Source organism: Helianthus annuus, chromosome 16 (assembly GCF_002127325.2).
Source record: "Helianthus annuus cultivar XRQ/B chromosome 16, HanXRQr2.0-SUNRISE, whole genome shotgun sequence".
Lineage (NCBI taxonomy): Eukaryota > Viridiplantae > Streptophyta > Magnoliopsida > Asterales > Asteraceae > Helianthus > Helianthus annuus.
The window spans coordinates 21,939,668-21,960,103 of NC_035448.2; the positions used below are offsets into that span (position 1 = coordinate 21,939,668).

General features: G+C 41.3%; 1 protein-coding gene across 1 annotated transcript; it reads right to left on the minus strand.

Moving 5' to 3' along the window:
* Positions 1-1,227: 1,227 nt before the first annotated feature.
* On the minus strand, positions 1,228-2,630 carry LOC110916612 (paraspeckle component 1). Its single transcript, XM_022161317.2, has 2 exons — positions 2,167-2,630; positions 1,228-1,649 (listed from the first exon to the last, which is right to left on the minus strand). Exons 1-2 carry the CDS (start codon positions 2,602-2,604, stop codon positions 1,497-1,499), a joined length of 591 nt encoding a protein of 196 aa, XP_022017009.1. The 5' UTR covers positions 2,605-2,630; the 3' UTR covers positions 1,228-1,496.
* Positions 2,631-20,436: the final 17,806 nt, after the last annotated feature.

Here is a 20,436-nt window from a genome sequence, read left to right on the forward strand (position 1 = left end):
ACGTAAGTTCAGGATAGAATGAGCGTAGGTTTAGAATAGAATGATCGACCTGATCCGAAGGCTTATTGATTGAACGTAGGTTTAGGATCGAATGAGCGCTACACAATAAGTGATCTTTAAGGACACCCAATATATTTATTAAAGTTAAAGGTTAACAACTGTAAGTGAACCCAAAAAGGTCAAAAGATTTATTGGACGAGCAAAAGTTACAATGCTTTCTCGTTTTTTCTATGAATTTTATTTTAGTTTAATTAAAATACAAATACAAATAAAGTCTTTTTAATCATTTTCAGGCTTAAAATATCGTAAATATACTTTTAACAAACAAAGTATACAAGTGATCTTTAAGACTCCAAATGTACTTTTTTAGAAGTCCATTACTATAGGTTTTTGGCACTATAGTAAAATTATGGAATAATGGAATTTAATAATCCCAACTTTCACCAGTTGGCCGGCAACGGACCCAACTTCAAAAATAGCCACTGGCGGTCCCAACTTTTGACATTTTGTAAAACATTGGACCCTTGCTAACACCGTCCAAGGGATGTTAGTGGTGACCGCCAGTGGTCCAATGTTTGAAGTTGGGACCACCCTCTCCTACTCTCCCAGCAACGGTCCAATGTTTTACAAAATGTCAAAAGTTGGGACCGCCAGTGGTTATTTTTGAAGTTGAGTCCGTTGTCGGCCAACTGGTGAAAGTTGGGATTATTAAATTCCATTATTCCTAAAATTATGCATAACATAAAGATGGAGTTTGATTCGACGTTATAACGCAGCGTAACGCATCCCTCTAGTGTGCTTCAGCTTCTATGCACCGTTAAAATCCAGTTTGAGCCGCTATTGAAATACAGTTAGGTAGCGTTCGTTTCATGAAATGGAATGGAATGGAATTAGGAAGTTTTTCTTTGTAAAATTGATCTTGGTTGGGGGAGGGAGGAATTTGAAATCCCATGAATTTCTTTAATCAATGAAATTTGTGACTATTTCAACATTCCATTCCATTCCTTCATTAGAGTGAAGGATTTCTAAGGAATGTTGAAATAGTCACAAATTTCATTGATTAAAGAAATTCATGGGATTTCAAATTCCTCCCTCCCCCAACCAAGATCAATTTTACAAAGAAAAACTTCCTAATTCCATTCCATTCCATTCCATTCCATGAAACGAACGCTACCTTAGATGTATCTATGTGATAATTTTGATGTGCCATGCAGTTCAATTACAAGCTTGCACAGATGAGCCATATAATTCATTACACCAGTAATCAATAGGTGGTGTGCTGTTGTAATCAAATTCTATGCACAAATTTACCAACAGTCCACCAAACCGCATTACAATGGTGCATCAAAGTATTTTAACAGGGGTGTATCAAACCCCATGATGATTTTAGTATGTTAAAAGGGGCATACACAAATATGAACAGCCTAAAATATCTCTCTCAAACCATCACTTCACTCTATGAAGCTACCTACGCCATGAAAATTAGAAGCATCGGATCAGTGGTCGTTGAGCGTCATCCCATATTCAGCTTTCAAACGCTTCACATTTCCATCTGCTTGTGCACCATCAATCAGCTCATACTTCTTGTAGTTTGTTTTCAGGGTCTCGCTTTGCTGTTTATGCAGCTTCTCTTCTTCTTCAAGTTGTAGCTGCACAAAAAGAAATAAACTTCATTTACTTGACATTTATACAATACAATATTTCACAGTTTAAACCAAAATACCAATTAGTACTTAGGGTAAAATGTCATTTTCATCCCTAAGGTTTGACCAGTTTTGCGACTTTCGTTCAAAGGTTTGTTTCGCATCTGGATCCAAAAGGTTTGAAATCTTGCCATTTTCATCCGGTTCGTTAACTCCATCCATTTTTCTCCGTTAAGTCAGGTCTTTCCGTCTTTTCCGCCAACTTAAAGGGCAATTTGGTCTTTTTCAAGGGTATTCAGTCTTTTTACATAAAGTGAAAAAGACCAAATTGCCCTTTAAGTTAGCAAAAAAGACAGAAATATCCCTAACTTAACGGAGAAAAATGGATGGAGTTAACGAGCCGGATGAAAATGGCAAGATTTAAACCTTTTGGATCCGGATGCGAAAAAACAAACATTTGGACGAAAGTCGCGAAACTGGCCAAACCTCACGGACAAAAATGGCATTTTAATCTAGTCTTTACCTCCATTATATATTGAGCCTCAGCAGCATGTTTCTTCGTCAGACCCTTAATCTTCTTAGCCAGCTCAAAGTTTTGATGACTTGGATCCATCCAACGGCACACAATCGTTCTCTGATGCTTCTTGGGCCGGTCCTCGAACATTTCAACTTGGGCCTTTTGGGCTCTCACGGGCCTGGGCATTCCGGATATCATAAGAGGAGAATCACCCATCTCACTGATGATTTCTTCAGCCTGTTTGGCTGATTCCATCTCCACCAGAGCAGCACAAACACCGCAAGACGCGAAATACGTGGGAACGAACTGAACTTCTTTCACATTCCCAAACTGATTGATTGCATTTTCCAAAACGGCTTTCGTAACCTGAGGGGATAAGTTGTCAATGTAAATCGTCTTCTTCACCTTCTCTTCAAAAGCCACGTATTCAGTCGATGGCTCCATTAGGTAGTTATAGTGCGAGATATTATCTAGCGTAAAAGATATTACAATATTAGAAACCAAATTTGCACATGAATGTAAAAGCAACCAAATTCGGTGAGTACAAAAACAGGTTTCCAGATAGATAACAATATTCACAGAACCACGACCACATATTGTTTAAAAGAAACACCATAATTGAAACAGTGATCATGTAATCAAGTCCTGAAAACATAACAAGTTACTTATCACCTAACGCGAAAACCCTAACTACAAATGTATTTAATCTTTACACCATATATTGATTCCTGAGGTTGAATATAAAGCTCCTACTTTAGAATAAACCCTAATTTAACATGAATCTATGAATTTTCAACCATAAAATCAAAGTGTACTGCCAAATTTCTGTTCTCGGATACTTGTAAAACAAAACAATGTGCAAGAATCCAACTCTCACAAGTCACTATCGTTGATAATAATACATTTAAGAACATCTAAACCCTAATTATATTTGTACCCCTTTCGTTTAAAAGTCGACTTGGTTAGAAATTACATATATACTTACATTATTCATAATACAAAAAGCTAGCACGAAGCATTAACAGTGCCGCACCCAAAACGACTTAACTGGATTCCGCTTCACGTTTTAAATCAAGAATTATTTAATTAATATTACCCCAGCATCACATTTTCAATTACCCATATCAAATTATGTAATTAATATTAACATAACAAAAAATATTAAATTATATATATCTATGGTTCCCGTTAAGTCTAACTACCTTTCAAATGAATCTCTACCATTGAATCTTGCTGAAATCAAATCCTGACCTTCTAAACTCCCAATAATAACTGCTATGGTAGCAGTTGACGGCAGTTTCTTATGGTTCCCCCTCTGGCGGTTACCTCCACTTTTTTCTGCCCATATCTCCACAACTCAACCTCCTACAAAACTAGGGTAGTGCTCAAAATTTCAGTTCGCCCGTTGGTTGTCTCAGGTCTCCTCCTCACCCATAAAACTGTCACCCCACCTCCACAAACCAACATGCAAAAGTGGAGAGATTAGAGGTCATCTTCTCCTTCACACGCCGTATGCACCTCACCCGTCGCCGTCGGTACAATCAACGTCGTTCTAAAAGTTCAAGACGTGATTTCAAAACCAGATGATGGTCCCTCAGTCTTCATCTACCTCTCCCTTTTGTCTGAATCCCTCTCCTCTGAATCAATCGAAGGAAGTGTTGAAGGTAAATATTTATGCTCTAATTGTTCCTGCCCTAAATCGAATTTGCCCTAATTATGCCCAAATCTTTTCTATTAATTTGCTCAATACACATTCATGGATGTTTAGATTTCCATATCTGTCTTTCTGCCAAAGTCAAGTATGTTGAAAGTGTAAATGTATACTCATTATTTTGAACTTTATATCTTTTGGTATTATTTAATCGTTCAATCCACTAACTGTAATAAGTTTTTTGGTTAGGATGATGAAGAACAATAAGTGGGCACTACAAGAACAGGCGCTTTTTGAAATGCTACAGGCTCTAAGGAAGCCGGGATGCTGAACTTCATAATTTGTCGGAAATACATAATTCCTCAAGTTTAGGCAGTCGGCATTCTCTTAATTATTAGTGTTTACAATTAGCAATTTTTTAATTTGTATACAGTAGGTAGTCTTTGATCAATTTAGGCACTCAAAAGTTTGATGAATAAAGTTTCGGGTAATTTAAAAAATTCCGAATGATTAGGTTACAGGTTAGTTGTGCCTGACCTGTGTTTTTCGTGGTTCTTTTTTATTATGTTACTTAACAATGGTATTAAATAATCTTCATAACGACTTAGCAGTTCGGTGATTCCTCAATTCAGGTTTAATTTTTGCTGAAATTTTGATTTCCGTCAATGCAGATTTACTATTTGTTATACTTTAGGTGTAACTGCATTCAGGTTTTCCTTTTTAGTGAGTGACCAGCGATTAAAACATCTGAAGCTTGCTATTCGACACAAGTTGTGTGTTAATCAAGGGTTTCTACAAGTTCCGGTGTCGAACATAGCTTTTGTGATTTGATCTTATTGTTTTGTTGTTAACAATGGAAACCTCACTTATATGAAGTTAGACAGGAGTTGAAGCGTGGACCATCTATCAAATAAGCTATTTATCAGGTAACCATCCATATATGTGATTTTGTTTGTTGTAAATTCAATATATCCTTTAACAATGAAACTGATTTTTTTGTTATGATTTTTATATCAACATCATGAATAGATCAAAGGCTGGCATGTGCCATTGAATAAAGCTTTGAATCTTCTGGTGGATTTATCAAGTCGGTCGCCTGTGACGTCTATTGGAAGAATCACCCTTTGGGAAGCCATGTGCAATTCACAGGTCTTATCTCATCTCATCTCATCTCATCTTACCTTTGTATATGTAATGATTTACTTTGATCATGGATATTTGAATTTGAATTTAGGTTAATATTTATTTTCAGTTTTTTCATCCATGTGATTCTCAATGTTTCAGAATGACCCATTAGAGGCTAAAAAAATGTTTTGCAGGCTTCTGGTACAATGAGATCTCGTGGAGCTAGGGTTACTGATAACACAATTATCATAGTGGTTGTAGATGACACGATAGGTCCTCAAACAACTAAGGCCATGCCAAATCAGCCCGAGTGTCAATAATTGTTTCTATTACTAGGGTATGATAATTGATAAGTGCAATCAAATTCTCCCACTTACGATGTCGGTTATATATTTTGCTAATTCTTACATTCATTTATATAATTTGAAAGATGTAGATAGATAAGGAAGGGGCTTTAGATCGAGTAATGCAAGTTATTCAGGAGCTTTCTTATAATGGTTTTCAACCAGAAGATTGGGGGTGGTGATGTACCTATGGTTCAGGTGCAGGGCAAAGTCACTTAAGTTTTTTATTATTTTAAAAATATCCTTTACATGATTCATATCATTGTCAATGAAAATAAAATTGTGTGCTCTTACCAGCAAGAATGTTGATGATTTGTTAGAACTCACTATGCGTGTTGCCGAGCTAGGTAAAGTTATTTACTGAGTATTGCATGTAAATTATTTATTTACCTTTTTTTTGCTTGGGGGAGAGGAGAGGGTTACTTTCAAGTTTCAACCCATTTGGCCTGCTTCACAACTATGCGGGTCAAATTATATCTAAGGTATGTAGCACATCTTTAATAATATACAACTTTAATTACTTGAGATACAAGTCAATAAAGGAGTTTGCTCAAGATTTAGGAGCAACGGAGTTGTTGCTCTAGTAAAGGTATTTAAGTTTAACTTCATTTATATGTATATATTATTTTGAGAGACTACATTTGTCTTCAGTTTTCTTGATTATAGCTGCAAGAATTAAAGGCTAATCTCGATAGAAATGCAAAGGGTATCGTAATTGAAGCAGATCTAATCAATCAAAAGGACCCGTAGCTACTTTATTTTTTGCAAAATGACACACTTAAAAAGGGGGATGTGGTTGTATGTAGTGAAGCCTTTGGAAAGGGTGGTAAAAGAAACAATAGTTAATTCATCAAAATACTATTTTAAAAATCCTGACTTTAAAACATTTGCACTTTGATTAGATTCATCTTTATTTGATGGCTCAAAAGCTAAGCTTTACATTTTTAGGTCTGAGCTTTATTTCATGATGCTGGAAAGCGGGTTTGATGATGTTGGGCTGGCAATACCAGTACAAGTGAATTTAGCTACAATTATTTGGTTCTTGTCTATTACAACCCATAATAAAAATTACACATCCAACCCGACCCGTTTGACCCGCTTTAACCTAAATCCATTTGACCTGGCTCAACCCACCCAATTTGACCCACTAGAAATTGATCTGTTCCCAATTCGATCCTGTTTGTGTTGTCAAAATGAACTGTTGTAACCTAAATCCATTTGACCCTTGTCAACTTGAGCCCATTTGACCTGTTTCAACCCAAACCTGTTTGACCTATTCAAGAATTGACCCATTTAAACCCGACTCTATTAGACTCATTCATGATTTATATAATGATTCATTTCAACCCGAATCTTTTTAGCTAGAAAAGATTACCCTTTTCAACTCGAAACACCTCTGACCTGTGTAGAAATGCATACTTTGCAGGTGATCGGATTAAACAGTGTCCCATTTGCGGGTGACGAATTTAAGGTAGTTGACTCACTTGATATTGCACGAGAAAGGGCAAAAGAACGTGCAATATCATCATGTGATGAATGTATACTAGCTAAAGCTGGAACGGTAGAATTACGCTTTCGTCCTTCGCTTCTGTTGTTACAACGGGCATGAATTCAAGAGCAACTGCTTTGTTTATGTTCATCGGGTCGAGCAACATGTCAAAACATGTTAGGGCTAAAATGGGCATTTCTTCTGTAAATCCTGAAATGGGTTGGGTTGTTTTGACTCAAACATGCTCTTTGCATTGTTTTTTATTTAAGAAATAGGTATCGTGCCAAATATGATCACAAAACTAAATTAATTCAGCAATAATCTAATTTTATTGAATCGTAGGTTTTGTTTATTTCAAATGACACTTTGGTGGACTTTTGAATGTTTCACCCATATGAACATTCTTTTTTAGACTATTTTATTTATTTTTTCCCTTCAGAGATAAGCATAATCCTAATTAACATTTCACCCTATTTCTAAACTTAGGTAAACGGGTCCATTGTTGCCTTATGATTATAGATGATTGTTGAGTGAAGACCTTTCTCTTATTCTCTTTTTGAATGAGCAGGATGGACTTTTAGCTATTTTTCTAGATCAGCATCCTATTGTACTTCATATTGGTGGGAACAACTTGGAAATTCTAGCAAAGCAACTCAACTAGCAAACGGTTACGGTAATAACAAGCTCAACTTGAACTATGTTTACTTTTACAAGATATTTTTGTTCAATATTATATTATTTGATATGAGGAAACTTATGGGTGTTTACATGCTTTCAATATTATGAACGGATGTTTTTTTATGTTTATCTTTTCTTTTTTATTTAAGCAAAATGATTTATGTTACCGATATGATTTGGTGTAGTGCTAACATTATGACGTTAACGTTCCCGTCCATAGGACGGGTAAATTGAAAGATCATACTTTATGACTACCGCTAAGTTGGGTTAATGAATTCCTTCAACAATTTTGCATAGAAGGTAACGAACTTTCACTAACCAAAAGTATTGTATTTATGTGAAGCAATATCTGTAAACAAAATAACATATTATAACACTTGATTCTTGTATATTTGTTTGAAGAGATTTAATTATAATGTATAAACGTTCATATTTTTTTTTTTTGAAATACGGGTATATACAATATATTAAGGAGCAACACTTTATGGCATGTTGAAATAGTTTGGGTGTAGGGACATGGGTGACAAATGGTGTGGGGATGGGGGGGGGGATGTTAAAATCGGCAAAATGTTGAAATAGTTCGGGTCGTCAAAACATATTTTTATTGAAATTTATAAACACATAATCTTTTCCTTTAGATTTCAAAGGAAAAAAAATTGTGTTCATAGATTCATTCAAGTTGTTACTATATAATAAATTAACGTAACCCGTCCACCGGACGGGTATTAAACTAGTTCTTACGAGCCGCTCCCACGCCTCCGTTTTAGCAATCTCTTCATACCCCGAAATTCTCACACCACCACTCACAGCCTTCAATCTCTTGTAAACTAAGAAGAACCAATCATCCCATCAAAGGTAACAATTCAACTTATGTTCCTTCGATTCAATATGGTTTGTTTATATGATTTTATTTTTAATTTCCTACTCGCATCACGATCACCATGACATCAATATTAATTCTTGAACATGTGCTCCAACGTCCTGAAGAATATATACCAGAATTTGCACTTTGTTTTGTTTTAGATTATTTATTATTGTACATGCCTTTTGCACCCTTAGGAATTCATACCATATTCTGTTATTATTTGTAATCTGTGATGTTTCCTGATGTTTCCTACGATTTCTGTATATATAAATTACCAGATTGTTTGTTGTTTTGATTGTTGGTGTCAAAAGGCATAAAGTATACAAAGATTTTTGCTCTGCAAATTATTTTCAACACTAAGTTTTTAATTAAATTATCCTTTCTAATATTTGCAAGACATACCCCAAGGATTAAAATTGTTATTAATCCAATATATATTGCGCATTTATGAGAAAATTAACACTGTATCTCACTGACTGTATATATGTTTAGAACTGAGATAGTTTTGGAAAATAGAAATCTATACCAGTGTTCATTGTCTATTTTGGAAAAAAGACAAGATAGTGAAAAAGAAAAGAAAAAAGATTAAAAAAAAGTTCCTTAGAATTAGAAGGCATAGTCACAGGATTCGCAGGCCTCCCCCACGTACCGCGAACCAGATTGCCCGTACCAAAATCGGGTACATAATCGAACTGAACGCTACGGGTTCGCGATCCGGATTGGAAAAATTTTTGTACCCGATTGTCACTAAATTCATTCTGAATCATATAAAAACGCGTTTCCAATTGACTACGTCTGCGTTTCCAATTGACTATGTGAGGCATTAAAGGCACCGTGAAAACCCTAACTACAATGCATTTAATCTATACACCATTATTCATTTCTTGATCAGTAAGGTTGAATACTAGAATAAACCCTAAGTTAACATGAATCTATAAATCTAAACCCTAAAATTAAAGTTTATTGCCAAATTTCTGTTCTCACATGATTGTAAAACAAAACAATGTGCAAAACTGGTCCCTGGGGTTGTTTCACTTTAACCCTATTAGCCCAAAAAATAATCTTTTGACATCTAAGCCCTCAAACGTGATGTTTTCTAACCTTTTTATCCTCATCACTATCCCCATCCATCTCCTTGGTTAAAAACTGGTCATGTGCCCCTCACATGAGGGGCATTTATAACAAGACTAAACTGAAGGGACTATTTCTGCAACTTTTGAAAATTAAGTTACGGATTTATACCCTTCTCCGATATCTATATTCAGTGTATCGTATTCTCCCACTGCCCGAGTTTTACTAGAAATTTATGTCTTTTTCGGTAAGAGATCTTCATAGTCGGATCCGGTCATGAACAGATGAGATGGGCGTTAATGAATTAAGCCCAAGTTGGTGGTTAAAGTGATGACGAACGACATTATAAACAATGGTAACTTCATAGTTTTTGTTGGATAAGTGAAGGGAAGGAGCCCAACCATAATAACCATCACCACCAATGACCATCACCCGGGTCAGCCTTGACTCTTGACCAGAGGTTTGGTCAGAACCAGAGCTCGTTTCGGCTGTAGGCTGCTAAAGAATGGATGCACACACCGACAAAAGTTCATGGGCATTATTTCTGTTTAACGGAAGGCTTTTGGACGGTTTGACTGAAGTTTGTAAAGTGAGTTAAGTACGTAATGAAGAAAAACACTTTTTCAACGAGTCACGTCTATTTTTCGAACATGAGGAGATGTTCAACGGGCAAGACATTCATACTAATGTGCCATTTTCACATCAGACACTTTAACCACCGTCAGGGGCGGACCCACCTTTGGCCAAGGTGGGCAGCCGCACCCCTTGAAAAAAAAAAGTTAGTGTATATTTTAAGCAAAAAACTCAACCGCACCCTTTGAAAATACGATTGAACACATCATTCGCATCCCCCAGCAAATAATTACGGGTTCCGCCTGATGAGGATACGTCCCCTGACCGGACCGATCCATCACCATAAACAAGGGCCGAACCGCGCATCATAAGACGGGCCGGACATTATGATGGTCCGGTATAACTAACTGGGTCCCACCCCCATAACTGCCATGATAGCGACTGGTCCGACCCTAACTAACTTGCCACATCAGCATACCCAAAAGCTATAAATACCTCTCCAAGGCTTCCAGCAAGGGGTAATCGCTACTCTCTCTCTCCCTGACTTATTTCCTCCTCACAAATACTTATTCTCACGCCCGAGCTTGGTCACAGAGAGGCCCCCCTCCCTGTGACGAGGCTAACGGTGTGCTTGTCTCTTGTGATCTTGCAGGTCTCTTGTCGGATCATCTGAAGCTCTACTCTGGCCAGTTCGTATCAACTGGTTTTTGAGTCTTCAGTGGCGCCATCCCCTCGAATTCACATAATTCATTTCGTCGTTCTCATTTTTTCGAAGTCATGGCAGAATTACCAGCAGTAATCTCCACCAGTCCTTTCCCATCTTACAATGATATATGGGAAGGAAATGCTAACTCCACAATCGCTCTAGCAGCAGTTGTCGCTTCAGCAGCCTCGATAGGCTCCGCATCGGCTCCTCCAGCTGCAAATGTTGTGGGTGGAAGTTCTGTCACCACACTGTTACCGCTCCAGTTGTCACGCCACTACCGAGTTTCGACAACGCTTTCCTCTTGAGATGAGATGTTGCAAAGTCTTCGAACAAACTTGTTTACCAGTGCCTACTCAGGGGGAAACCCTGTCTCCGTCAGTCCTTTCGCTTCTGGATCTCTGGTAAGTTCTATGATCTCTACTTCTATACCACATGTTACACAATTCTCCTCCGTAACAAGTGCTCCGATGAATAACGGTCTAAACGACCTGTTTCTCCAGGGATCTCTGGGTTTAAACCCCCAAGACCAAGAGCTACTCATGCCATATCATCCCACGTCTATGACTTCGCAGTCAAAGTTCACGCTACGGATTGTCAATGCTCCACTCCCAGCTAAGCTAAAGATGCCTCCCACGTTAAAATTTTACGATGGTACGTCCGACCCGGACGACCACATGTTCGCGTTTGCCGGAGCGGCTAAGGTCGAGCAATGGCCAATGCCGGCTTGGTGTCTTATGTTCGCCCAAACTCTCACCGGATCGGCTAGAGTTTGGTTCGATGGGTTGCCAGAGGGGTCGATCGATCACTTCGAGGACTTCCGACGTATATTCTTGCAAAACTTTTGCCAGCAGCGTCGCTGCAAAAAAGACATTACTGAGGTACATCACATCAAGCGCCGCGACGGAGAGTCCGTGGAAGATTTTATAGATCGTTTCAACCGAGAAAGTATGCAGATAAGTGGAGCAGTAGATCAGCTCCGAGTATCGGGATTCTGTCACGGTGTACGGAACAATCAATTGGTGGAAAAACTTCACGAAGATCTCCCAAAGACCATGGAGACACTCATGGAACGGGCTCGAGCTTTTGTTCGAGGGAAGAGTGCTTGCGGCCAACCGAACGAAGCGACTGCCAGGAGCTCCAAAGCCCGAACCACATCATGGAGACGGAACGCATCACCACCAAAAGATAGGAACAATAACTGGAACAGAAACCGTGGTCCGTATCAAAAATCCGATCGAAGCAGTTTCCGGACAGGAAACGTACGATTCAACAGTTTCTCTGAATTATCAAAATCGCCGAGCGAAATCCTCAGCACGGAAAATACTCGATTCCCCACGCCATCAAAGCAACGACCCACCTCGGATAAGCACTCCAAGAAATATTGTGAATATCACCGAGACAAAGGCCATACAACTGATGAATGTTGGGCTCTAAAGCAAGAAATCGAAAAGGCCGTTCGATCCGGTAAACTCTCACATCTTGTAAAAGATGGAAAGAAGCCAGCAACAGTAGTTGACAATCCGAACACCGAACCTGGAATCAATATGATCCGGTCAGCAGAACCGAGAGGAATTAAACGGTCGAACCAGCATATGGCAGCATGGATGCGTCAGCCGACGTATTTTCCTCCGGTCGACCCCGAAGACGCTCGGGACGGACCGATCACAATTTCAGCTGTTGTCGCCGGACACCTGGTTCGACGTATTTACGTGGATGGAGGAAGCGCCTTTGAGATCATGTATATCCAGTGTTTCCAACAGCTGAATCCCCAAACAAAAAGGAAGTTAATCGAAGTATCTACCCCATTGATAAGCTTCTCAGGAGAAGTAGTCCGTCCGATAGGACAGATTACTCTTCCAACCACATTCAAAGACGGTAGCAAAAGCAGGACGGTGCCACTAACTTTCCTTGTTGTTCGAACTCATTCTTCGCACAACATAATACTCGGACGCCCCGGATTACGAGCTCTTGGAGCAATCAGTTCGACAATACACGGAGCTATTAAGTTCCCTACCGAAGCCGGTGTTGCAACCATCTGTTCAGAATCGAATTCATTGGTCGCTGAAGTAAGACATACGGCCGAAACAAGCTCTAAGAAGTCTGAAGTACCTACGGAGCTATGGGCAATCAATCCGGATTTCCCCGAACAACAAGTGGCTATCGGCGCTCAACTCCCAAAACGAACGAAGAAACTTTTATGGGAATTGTTAAGCAACTCGATAGATGTCTTTGCGTGGAAGCACTCTGATATGCAGGGAGTCCCCAGATCGATGGCACAACACCACCTAAATGTAAAAGATTCAGTCAAACCAATAGCACAAAGAAAGAGACACATGGCACCGGATCGAGCAAAAGCTATCGCAAAAGATGTTAAAAGCCTCCTAGACGCAGGAATCATTCGGGAGGTTCGGTATCAAACATGGGTATCAAACCCCGTGATGGTACGAAAAAAAGATAACTCATGGAGAATGTGCATCGATTTCACCGATCTAAACAATGCGTGCCCGAAAGATTGTTTCCCTCTCCCAGAGATCGATGAGAAGATTGACTCCGTTGCAACATTCAGGCTAAAATGTTTTTTGGACGCTTACAAAGGCTATCACCAAATACAAATGGCGGTCGAAGACGAGGATAAGACGGCCTTCTTCACCAATGAAGGAGTGTTTTGTTTTACTAAGATGCCGTTCGGTTTGAAAAACGCCGGTGCTACGTACCAGCGTCTGATGAACAAAGCTTTTAAGGACCAGATCGAACGAAACGTGGAGGTGTACGTCGATGACATCGTGATAAAAAGTCATGATGAGGCCGCCATGCTAAAAGATATACTCGAAACATTTACTCGGCTCCGAAGCATTAACATGAAATTGAATCCGAAAAAATGTACATTCGGGGTAGAAGAAGGCAAGTTTCTCGGAGTCATGGTCGGGTCAAAAGGCTTACGAGCCAACCCTGACAAAATTGACGCTGTTCTTACAATGAAGCCCCCGACATCAGTTAAAGAAATTCAGTCCTTAAATGGACGATTGGCTGCTCTCCATCGGTTTTTGTCAAAAGCTGCAGACCGATCGCTCCCATTCATGGACGTTCTCAAAAAGAGCTTTAGATCGGAGTTTAAATGAACGGGAGAGGCCGCACGAGCTTTCGAAGAGCTTAAAGAATGTTTGGGCACCTTGCCAACTCTCACCGTACCGGAAGAAGACGAGGTATTAACGGTATATTTAGCTGCATCGTTCGGAGCCATTAGCGCGGTATTAGTTGCCCACCGAACTGGAAAACAAATCCCCATTTATTATGTAAGCCGAACGTTAAAAGACTACGAAACAAGATATTCAAACTTGGAAAAATTAGCCTTGGCCCTAGTCCATGCTTCAAGAAGGCTTCGCCGATACTTTCAGGCCCATCCAATTGAGGTACGAACGGACCAGAGAATCCAACACGTTCTCCGACGACCCGAGGTCTCAGGCCGAATGGCGAAATGGGCGATTGAGTTGGGCGCATTCAACATTACCTTCCGAACTAAAGGTCCGTTGAAAGGACAAGTGATAGCGGATTTTTTGGTCGAAATACCGGAGGAGAAAGGAACTGAAGAGGCAGGTAAAGCTCCAGAGAAGCCATGGTCTTTGTATACCGACGGTGCCTCTAGTGCCGAAGGATCAGGAGCGGGCCTAATTCTCACCGATCCAGACGGAACGGATGTAACGTATGCGCTCCGGCTAGAATTCAAAAGTTCCAACAACGAGGCTGAGTATGAAGCTCTCCTAGCCGGCCTACGCCTAGCACAGAGAGTCGGAGCAAAGAATGTTATAGCCCATGTAGACTCGCTGCTCGTAGCAAATCAGGTAAATGGAGAATACGAGGCGAGGGAAGCAAACATGATCGAGTATCTCGAACAAGTAAGGCAGGCAATGGCTTTGTTCGAAGCATGTAGGGTCGAGCATATCCCCCGTAGCAAAAACAAAAAAGCGGATGCGTTGAGCAAATTGGCATCGGTATCATTCAGCCACCTAGCCAAAGAAGTAAGAGTGGAAGTTTTAGCTACACCGTCAATCGCAGCTCCGCAAGTAATGCAGGTCAAAGCTCCACCACAAACATGGATGACGCCGATAATTAACTATTTGGTGCATGACGTTCTGCCAACCGACAAAGCGGAAGCAAGGAAGATCCAGATCAACTCCCTCCAGTATCAGATGCAGGAAGGAGGATTGTACCGAAAGACCTTTCTCGGACCGTTGCTAAAGTGTCTGGATCCGGAGCAAGCTAGTTACATCATATGGGAAATACACTATGGCATCTGTGGTATCCACGCCGGACCCAAAATGATCGTAACAAAGGTAAAAAACGCAGGGTACTACTGGCCCGGGATGCATGAAAGCGCCGTAAAAGAGCTCCAGCAATGTGACGAATGTCAAAGGCACGCACCAACCAGCCTCCGAGCTAAAAATGAAATGATACCAGTAACCGCCGCATGGCCTTTTCAAAAATGGGGAGTTGATATCGTCGGACCTTTTCCGAGATCAAGCGGAAGCGCACAATATCTGTTGGTCGCGGTGGATTATTTCACCAAGTGGGTAGAAGCTCGTCCGTTTACAACCATCTCCGGCTATAATGTGACACGATTCTTCTGGGAGCAAATAGTGTGCCGATTCGGTCTTCCGCTCTACATCATAAGTGACAATGCAAAACAGTTTGCAGAAAATCCCTTCAAGCGATGGTGTGAAAGTTTAAAAATCAACCAAGTTTTTTCCTCGGTTGCCCACCCCCAGGGCAACGGGCAGGTTGAACAGATCAATCGGCGCATCGTCGACGGCATAAAAAGAAGGCTAGGTCATGAGGGAAAAGGTTGGGCGGACGAATTGCCAAACGTCCTGTGGGCGCACCGAACACTGCACAAGACCAGCAACGGTGAAACACCGTTCAGCTTGACTTACGGTACCGAAGCAGTGATTCCGGCCGAGATCGGGCTCCCAAATCAAAGGTGCAAGAATTGGGAAGAAAACGAACGTGAACTCCGGTCCAACCTTGACCTGCTGGAAGAACGGCGAAACATAGCGGCAATCAAAGAGGCTCGGTATAAGAAGAAAATCGAAAAGTATTACAATGCTCGGGCTAAAATCTACAAGTTCAAAGTTGGAGACTATGTGCTCCGAAACAACGACGCAAGTCGCGCCGAAACCCCCGGCAAACTAACCCCAAAGTGGGAAGGGCCATACCGAGTCAAGGAAGCCAGTGAGAAGGGCTCGTATGTGCTAGAAAAGCTCGACGGAACCCCAGTGCCTCGAACATGGAATGGGGTACACTTAAAAAAGTGTTTCATGTAAACAACCAGCTACGGCTGAAGAAGATCGCTAATTTACGTTTTTAGTATTTCCAAATTTCAGTATGTAAATCGGGAGGGTATTACTCCGATAACCTTTTATTTCCTTTGTAATCGGGATGTTTTTTCCCCGAACCAGTAAATAAAGCGATCTATATCTTTATAAACATGAAGGTAGCATATGTATAAGTTCGAACAAAATTTCTAAATGTGCACGAACGGGCCATGACCCATGCCTCGCGCTGATCGAGAAGGCTTAAATAGTTCAAAAGAGAATTAAAATCTATTAAGCAGGCGAAGCACCTTCATTCGGTGCGATCGCCAAATTAAAGTATACGGCAAAGGTTTGGACGCAAACCGAATGCTAAGTAACTAAGTTAAAATAAATGACTTAACACAAAAATAGTCATGCATCTTTGTTGTACGATTAAAACTGTTTCAAGCAAAGCATACTGACGGAACACATTGTACGATTACAAAGAAAAAACATTAAACTTGAACTATGTTATCATCATCCCCAACAATGGGAAGTTTGCTTCTTTGTTGAATAACCGGTAGGGGCTCGTCTATCAAATCAGCTACCTTGTCAAGAACGGAGATATTAAGCTCATCAAAAGCTTTCACCGCAGCGTCCAGGGCACTCTGAGCTCCGGCATCATAACCTGGAACCTCTTCTACAGAACCAACCAGATCCTGCGCGGCCTTAAAACCCTGCTTTATCCCTTCATTCGCCCCAACCGCATTAACACTGTTGACCAGGTCAGCAACCACCTTCTCCAATTCAGGGCTTTGATGCACCAACTTCACAACCCATGCAACCCCATCGGTCAAAAACCACTGCTTGGTGAGTTTTAGCTCCGATAATTGCGCGTATGCTTCAATCATATCACGCTCGCACCGAATCAACATCCCTCTTGCTTCATCAATCGTTGTCTTATGCGACTCGATCTCCCTGTCACGAGATCTCTCTATTTCGTCTTTCGCTGCAAAGAAACGATGCTCAAAAGGATCAATAATAATAATATATATATAAAAAAAAGGGGAAGAAGAGAAGGTTGTGAACACACCATCAACTAAACGGTGGTAGTCAGCCAGAAGCTGATCATGAGACGACCGCATTTCTTTCAGCTCGGCCGCATGCGTCATCTCAACATCGGCTAACTTTTTCTCCAAGTCAGCAAATTTCGACTTAAGAGTCTCCAAATCCTGAAGAGCTTTGTCTCGAGCCTCATAAGCGGCCGCAGCCGAAGCTTGGGATGACTTGTTAACCTCCTTGGCTTCCAAGTTTTGCTCTTTTAAACGATCGACCTGAGCCCGAAGAGAGTTCAGTTCTTGCTTCGTTTTCGAACGAACGTTGTCCTCTTTCTCCAAATTAGCAACCTCGCGTCTAAGCTTGTTGCAACTCGACTCCGACTCAATCCAACGCTTATACACTTCCACCACCAACGAGTTAGACTGGGCCTGATTCACCATAAGGGCATTCCCAAGCTCCGGGCCGCTCATTTTTCGATAATGAGAATGCTCCGCTGGAGTCCCAAAGTGGAACAGCGCCATTTTCGTCGACAAAGCATCCACTATCCGATCCTTGTTCGTCAACGACCATTCCGGGACGTACTTCTCCAATGCCCTAGCCGAATCCATATCCTCAATGCCGCCCAAACCTAACTCCCGTGATAAGAAAACAGCTTCAGTGTTAAACCATAAAGGGGACGAAGAGGCACTATCCCCACCATCAACAGGTTTGGGACTCGGCCTTGACACGTTAGAAGCAATCCCCGTGGTGAACTTACCCGAAGGAGAAGGTTCGACTCTTTTAGGATCGGAGGTGCGAACATCAGCAATGACTTTAACGCCCCCTCCTCCAAAGGACATTGGACTAGACGGAATGTTTTTCGGATGATCCCTAGGGGTACGACCCTCATGAAGATGGGCATCCAAATTTGCTAAAACACCCCCAGCGGCGGAAAACCCAGTAACTTGATCATCGTCATCATCCAGGGTAATAGTCTTAAGATCTAACCTCGTTTTCTTCTGCTTAAGCTTCGGACCAGATTTAGACGAAGCCCTCTTCCTTTTTAAAGTAATTTGAGGCTCCACACCTTCATTCTCCTCCTCTTCATCACCATCGTCGCCCTCCTCCAAGTTCTCGGCACGTCCTCCTTCGTCTCCCACCGATAAATGAACCCCCTCATCCTCAATTATAAACTTGGAACCCGATCCCTTCGATCCGATCGAGACACCCCCTTTTTCCTTACCCTCACCGGTCGCCATCGTAATCCGAGCTGCAGCAACATTCGCTGTAGGTACCGAAGGGTTCGGACCCGAACCCCCTTGATCATTCAGAACTTCCGGTTCCCGGATCTGATAAAGATTCTCGTTCACCACGGTTAGATATGGAGGATCGCTCTTCGGTGTCCTCGTGGCTCGGATCTCAAGCTCTTTAGAATCAAAGGACTTCAACCTTAACGCCTCTCTCAAACCCATAACTGCAAAAAAAATAAACAAGCAGCATCCAAAGTTCGGTACGGTATATATATAAAAAAAAAGCAAGAGAAAAATATGCAAAAGACGCGGCAAAAGCCACGGCAAGAAAGTAAGAAGCGTGACTAACCCTCTCCGTCCCACCTAAGGGTAGGATACCACGCCAGCTCGGACCAAATCGTGCTGATCCGCCCCATAACAAGAATGTGTTCCGGATAACTTTGAATGCGACCAGCTTCCTTAATCAAGGTTGCATATAAGGTTCTATTAAAATCGAAGTCCTTGGGAAGAGAAGACGGGAGTTTCATCTTCTTAGTCCTCCTGACCATGAACTCCGGAACGCATCGGTCATCAACGTAGAAGAATCGTTCTTTCCAGTCCTTTATACTAGTGGTAATCCATGTATAGCAGTCGGAGTCCTTATCTCTGACCTCAAAGGTATACCAGTTACCGGACCGATTCAACTTATAAAAAGCCCGGAACACATCCAAGTCCGGGTCGGACCCTAAGCCACGACAAGCCAACTCAAAATGACACACCTTGGCAAGGCCAAAGGGGTTCATCTGAGAAATATGAACCTCGTGGAACGTAAGGACCCCGATCAAGAACTTCGTCAGGGGGAGGCGGTAGTTACAATAATCAAACAAACGTGTGTATACCCCAATCTTCCCCGGAGGAAACGGAAAAATAGGTTTATCCTTTTCGGGGAGGACAGGGTGCAGAGATGCAGGGATTGCATACCTTTCTACATACCATTCTAAACCATTTTTAGTTAAAGTATTAAAACAACCGGACAAGTTGTTTTTCGACGCCATTAATAGGAAGAAACTAACCTGTATTGCAGACCGCTCGTTCTCGGAGAAGAAAATTAAAGAAGATGAGGAAGATGAAGAGTAAAAGGAGAAAAAAGTGAAAAGGTAAAAAGCAGATTATTTCGCCCCCTTTATATAGGGATAAAGAAACCGACTTCGAACCACCAATCAAGCGGCGACACGTCATGATAGATGACATCCATCAGCCGTCACGTCAGGCGGGAAATGTAAAAACAACCGTCGGTTACCCAACTATGGTCACCGCCTTTGAAATTTAAAATTCAAAAACGACAAATCGGAGACATTAGACCGCCAAGATAACGCCGTTATAGTTCGAAGCTGTTATCTAAGAAACACCACGAACTAGGGGGACTTGATGAGGATACGTCCCCTGACCGGACCGATCCATCACCATAAACAAGGGCCGAACCGCGCATCATAAGACGGGCCGGACATTATGATGGTCCGGTATAACTAACTGGGTCCCACCCCCATAACTGCCATGATAGCGACTGGTCCGACCCTAACTAACTTGCCACATCAGCATACCCAAAAGCTATAAATACCTCTCCAAGGCTTCCAGCAAGGGGTAATCGCTACTCTCTCTCTCTCCCTGACTTATTTCCTCCTCACAAATACTTATTCCCATGCCCGAGCTTGGTCACAGAGAGGCCCCCCTCCCTGTGACGAGGCTAACGGTGTGCTTGTCTCTTGTGATCTTGCAGGTCTCTTGTCGGATCATCTGAAGCTCTACTCTGGCCAGTTCGTATCAACTGGTTTTTGAGTCTTCACCGCCACTGACCACCGTTAAAATGCTGTATCAGTACCTACATTATCTCAAATCGAAATTTGATATGAATATTTTACACGTATTGTCGGAAAAACAAACAGAGAGATTATAGTTCACCTACTTAGTAAACGTTTTGTCAACAAGTTTTCTAATAAGGTCAACTAAACAACATAGTTAAAAAGTCCTAAACTTAAAGTATCTCTATATCTGAAGCAACAAAACCCTAAATTCAACAATTATAATCCATAAACTATACGAAAATTAGGTTTATCTTCAACAATGCAGAACACAAAAATCAACTAACACTGGTTGATGAGTGAATTATACACGAACGATTGTTACCAATTGGGGATTACGAACATGAAATTGCATAATAA

Excerpts from the sequence above, each read along its gene's own strand:
- LOC110916612 (XM_022161317.2), bottom strand. The coding sequence starts at position 2,604 with ATGGAGCCATCGACTGAATACGTGGCTTTTGAAGAGAAGGTGAAGAAG. Across the intron at positions 1,650-2,166 it reads AGGCTCAATATATAATGGAG|CTACAACTTGAAGAAGAAGA; the intron begins GTAAAGACTAGA and ends CTTTTTGTGCAG.